General features: G+C 40.3%; 1 protein-coding gene across 1 annotated transcript in view; it reads right to left on the bottom strand.

The window, feature by feature from the left end:
* The window catches only part of Epac (Exchange protein directly activated by cAMP), a 158165-nt gene that overhangs the window by 143186 nt on the left and 9979 nt on the right, over nt 1–5000 (bottom strand). Inside the window, exon 4 of the mRNA XM_080268781.1 lies at nt 4605–4633. Within this exon, the coding sequence (XP_080124907.1) occupies nt 4605–4633 (29 nt within the window). The remainder of the gene's footprint in view (nt 1–4604; nt 4634–5000) is intronic.

Below are 5000 nucleotides of genomic sequence, written 5' to 3'. Positions count from 1 at the left end.
GTTGTTATAGCTATTATTATTATTATTATTATTATCATCATTATTATTATCATCATCATCATCATTATTATTATTACAGGGGGGAAAAGGGGAACAAAGGACATGAAAAAATTAGGCAGTTTTTCTTTTTTCTTTTTTCCAGGAAAGCACAGTAACTATTTTTTCCCCTCCTAATTAATGCCTGATTTTTGCAGGAAGATGAGAGACACGAGAAGATTCTACGATATTTTTCTCTATTTATTTATTCATTTTTCCATTTATCTACCTATTTATTTATTTATTTATCTATCTACTTATTTATTTGCAGGATGAAGGAAAGTAAACACTGTAAAAATCAACACCAAATAAGCTAACAAAATCTCCCACATAATTAACTTTTTTTTTTCACAGGAAGGAAGATAAAATTACCTGGGAGGGCTATACACCTTCCCCGTCCTTCCTACGAGAAAAAAAAAATCACTTACGAGAAAAATAGGATCGTAAATAGGAACGTAAATGGGAACGTAAATAGGATCGAGAATTCCAGAGGAGGGTTGGATCTGCGAACAAGGACAGGGAGACACGCACTACGAGGCACCCACAAGCGACCCCCACCCACGTCACTTTGTGGCTGGCGAGGTGGTAAAGGCTGGTTAGAAGAGAGAGAAAAGAGAGGGTGAGAGAGAGAAATGAGAGAAAAAGATGGGAGAGAGAGAAAAAGAAAAACAGGGAGAAAAAGGGAGGGTGAGAGAGGAGAAAAGGGAGAGTGAGAGAGGAGAAAAAGAGAGGATAAGAGCGAGAAAGAGATGAAAAACGAAGGTGACTGTGAGAAAACGGAAAGGGGTGAGAGAGAGAGAGAGAGAGAGAGAGAGAGAGAGAGAGAGAGTGAGAGAGTGAAAGAAAGGAGCCAAAAAAAAAAAAAAAGGAATGAACGGAATGAAAAAATGAAAAAGAAAAAAGAGTGAGAGAGACAAACTGAAAGAAATTAAAGAAAAATAAAGACAATAAAAAAGACAAGAGCGAAAGAAACTGAATCGAAGGACTGAGCCAAAGAAATGGAAAAAATGAGAGAGAGAGAGAGAGAGAGAGAGAGAGAGAGAGAGAGAGAGAGAGAGTGATGCAAAATAAAATAAAAAAAACCACGTCAATGCTCAATCTCCCTCATCGGCCAAACCTCTGGGTCGGGATATTTTCACGCAAAGCAAGACAGATAGATAGACAGATGGACAGATAGATAGACAGATAGACAGAGATGGACAGATAGGTAGACATGGAGAGAGAGAGAGAGAGAGAGAGAGAGAGAGAGAGAGAAACTCACCATACAGGAAGAGTTTAAAGAAAAAATATCGCAACAAAAACAAAAAATAGTGAGAGAAAAGGGAGGCAGAAGAGAGAAAAAAAAAAATACAAAGAAAAAAGCGAAACAGAAAAGAGAGAGAGGGAAAAAAAAAATCACCATACAGGATGAGTCAAGGGAAAAAAAAAAGGAAGAAAATATATATACCAAAAAATGTCAATCTTTCGCCATCCTCTCCTTCCCTCTCAATCGCACCCTCCTGACCCGACCCCTTTGGCTCCATGTCTTTCAATCCCCCTTCACTCACACTTTGCTTTCATCTACTGGGGACCTTTATATCTACTCTATCTATCTATCTATCAGTCTATCTATTTATCTATCTGTATATCTATCTATCTACCTCTCGTGTTTCATCTACTGGGGGACCTTCATGCGTACTGAGGAACCTTGATCCTTTGGCACTTTCCATTTTTTACTCTTCTATCTATCTATCTACCTACATACCTTATATATCTATCTATCTATCTACCTATTGCCACACGCCTTAATCCCGTATGGGGTGGCGACAAACAAATCGCCTCCACGTCACCCTGTCTTCTGACATTTGGCTGCCCTCCAACCAACTCACACCCCTCTCACATTCATCTCTCCATCCCTCCACCTCATTCTTAGTCTCCCTCTCCTCCTCTCCCCCTCCATCTCATCCTTGGTTTCCCCCTCCTCACCTTACCCTCCACCTCACTCTCATACTCTTCTAGTCAGTCTCTCATTCCTCTCCACACGGCCAAAATATCAACTCTACCAACTTAACAACTTCACTAATACTTCGCCAAACGATATTATTCAGTGGCCTTCCTAGGACCTCTTCCTTAGCGATTTATTTTTGGAAATGGCTGGTTAATATCCTTTTGCACGTTACCTATGCAGAGTATGGCGATATTACAATGTTATTTATGTAACAAGAAGAAAGACAGTCAAGTCGGCTCGAAATGATCGGATCTTGAATTTGGCTCTCTCTTGTATTTTGTTTTTCTCTTGGAAGGAACAATAATTGCGGGCTCGTGGCCTTTGGTTCCTTCTTCCTCGCATAAAAAAAAAAAAGTGCAATGAGCCAAATAAATCACTTACGAAAAGGTGTTAGGGAGCTTCTTTAACCGACGAGATAGCGGGCTCTTGTCCAGAAAACAGCCGTGTGGACCCACGTACCCTTCAGAAGTAGGCTACGCGGTCCAGATATTGAGTTACACTGTCCAGCGCGGTCCATGGCTAAATTCGCATGGTCCACAATCGATCCACAGGGTCCAGGGGGGTCCAGGATCGAGTCACACGGTCCAACTCGGTCCATTATTGAGTCAAGCGGTCCACTGTCTATTTCTAAGGTCCAACGCGGTCCAGAGTTGAGTCCCACGGTCCAGCACCCTCGAAGTCAGTTCAATTATTCAAAGTCCGCGTCATGGTTGCTCGATAAAGCCCCCTCCCTGGATTTTCTTTACTCTCTCTCTCTCTCTCTCTCTCTCACACACACACACACACACAAACACACACACACACACACACACAACACACACACACTTACCCTAACAACGTCGTCCTCCTCAAGCATCTATTCTATTCTCTCCCTCCTCATCTCCTCCTCCCATCTCTTTTCTGCTCTCTCTCTCTCTCTCTCTCTCTCTCTATTTCCTCGGACACACTCGACAATAATTCCCCCAAAACTTCTCCCCCGTGAAAAAAACAATAATAATAATAATAATAATAATAATAAATGTCCTAATCTCATTCTTTCCTTCCTGTGTTTACAACGCGTAAGAAAAAACAGGAAAAAATCTTTAAGGAAATTCACTCTTTATTTCTTTCTCTTTCTCTCTGTCACTCTTATTTCTTTCCCTTTTTCTCAGTTTCACTCTTATTTCTTTCTCTTTTGCTCAACTTTCATTCATCTTTTTCCTATTTTCACTCTTCATCAATGTCACTCTTATTTCTTTACCTTTCTCTCTGTCACTCTTAATTCATTCTTTTTCTCAATTTCACTCTTATTTCTAACTTTTCCTTAATTCCACTTCTATCTCTCTCTCTCTCTCTCTCTCTCTCTCTCTCTCTCTCTCTCTCTCTCTTCTCAGCCTCGAAGCCTTATCGTTGTACCCTCTCATAAATCTTCACTTTTTATTATTTTTTTAAATCTGATTTTTTCATAAAGGAAAAAAAATCCAAACTGTACAGGAGTAATTGACTTTTTTCTTTTCTTTCCTTTTTTCTTTCGTGTCAACAGGGAAACAACATCCGTCAAACTATGTAGTGTATTCAAGGTATCATGCGTTAAAAACAATAATAATAACAATAATAATAATAATAATAATAATAATAATAATAGTACGGTAGTAGTAGTAGTAGTAGTAGTAGTAGTCGCAACCCCAGTCTCATCTACACAGAACCCAGTGGACTGCAGGCTGAAGTTGCCCTAATCCTGCAGTTCACCATCATTCCTTTCGGAGACAGAAAGGGAGATGACGAGCGTTTGTGTAGCCAGGCAGCTCCACCAGTTCTACCAGTGCCACCACATGAAGGCCCCCTCTCCACCAAAAACGCCTTGGTAAACACATAAATCAAAGTCTTCTCCAACAACAACAGAAAGACGAAGAAGGAACATGAGTAGCTAAGCACGCGACACTCTCAAATACCAACCATGAATTTAAGCACACAAACAACTCTGCCTGAATCCCTTTTCCTCTTTTCTACGACCTCAAGTTATATATAAAAAATAAAATAAAATAAATATCCACATTCTTTTAATATGACAAGGATAGTGAAGAGAGGCATACGAGCTTTTGGTCCACTTAACACTGTAATAAAGTTAAGTGACTATGTTTTACTGGCGTTAACTTTTATTTCGTCCCCGCCTTTGACTCTCTCTCTCTCTCTCTCTCTCTCTCTCTCTCTCTCTCTCTCTCTCTCTCTCTCTCTCATTCATCTCACTCCTTGCATCATTACGTTATTTTTCCTACTCAGGCCAGCTTCTCTCTCTCTCTCTCTCTCTCTCATCCATCTCACTCCTTGCATCATTACGTTACTTTTCCTTCCCAGGCCAGCCTCTCTCTCTCTCTCTCTCTCTCTCTCTCTCTCTCTCAGGCACTCTCCCCTTGAGCACGAGTCTTAAATCAGGCTGGGTGAAAGGCGCCGAGGAAAAGAAAAAAAGAAAGGAGAAAGAAAATAAAGAAAAAAGAAAAGAAAAGAAAGAAAAATAAAAGAAACCTCCTTTATTTTCTTCCTTAGGCGCTGGAGAGGGACGCCTTCACGTGGTGGCGTCTACGCACCCGGAAGAAGGGCCTACCCGGAAGCACACACACCCCTTACCTCCCCCTTGACCTCCTCAGACAACGGTATTGGGATGCTGTATGAGCTTCTTGCAGTCCATTGGGTTGACATCAACAATAACAATAACAACAGAAATAACATCAATAACAACAATAACAACAGCAATAACAACAATAACAACAATAAGAGTAACAACAGCAATAACAATAACAACAGAAATAACATTAACAATAACAGAACCAGTAACATCAATAACAACAATAACAACAGCAATAACGTCAATAACAACAATAACTAACAACTGCTACAACTACTGCTGGGCCTGAGGTTACTACTACTACTACTACTACTGGTGCTGCCACTACTACTATACTACTACTACTACTACTACTACCACCACCACTAGTACTAT

This window comes from Coenobita brevimanus, chromosome 29 (genome assembly GCF_032717465.1).
Source record: "Coenobita brevimanus isolate Jiangsu-jjx chromosome 29, ASM3271746v2, whole genome shotgun sequence".
NCBI lineage: Eukaryota > Metazoa > Arthropoda > Malacostraca > Decapoda > Coenobitidae > Coenobita > Coenobita brevimanus.
The sequence above is the reverse complement of the archived record's forward strand: the minus strand, read 5'-3'. Positions and strand labels throughout refer to the sequence as shown.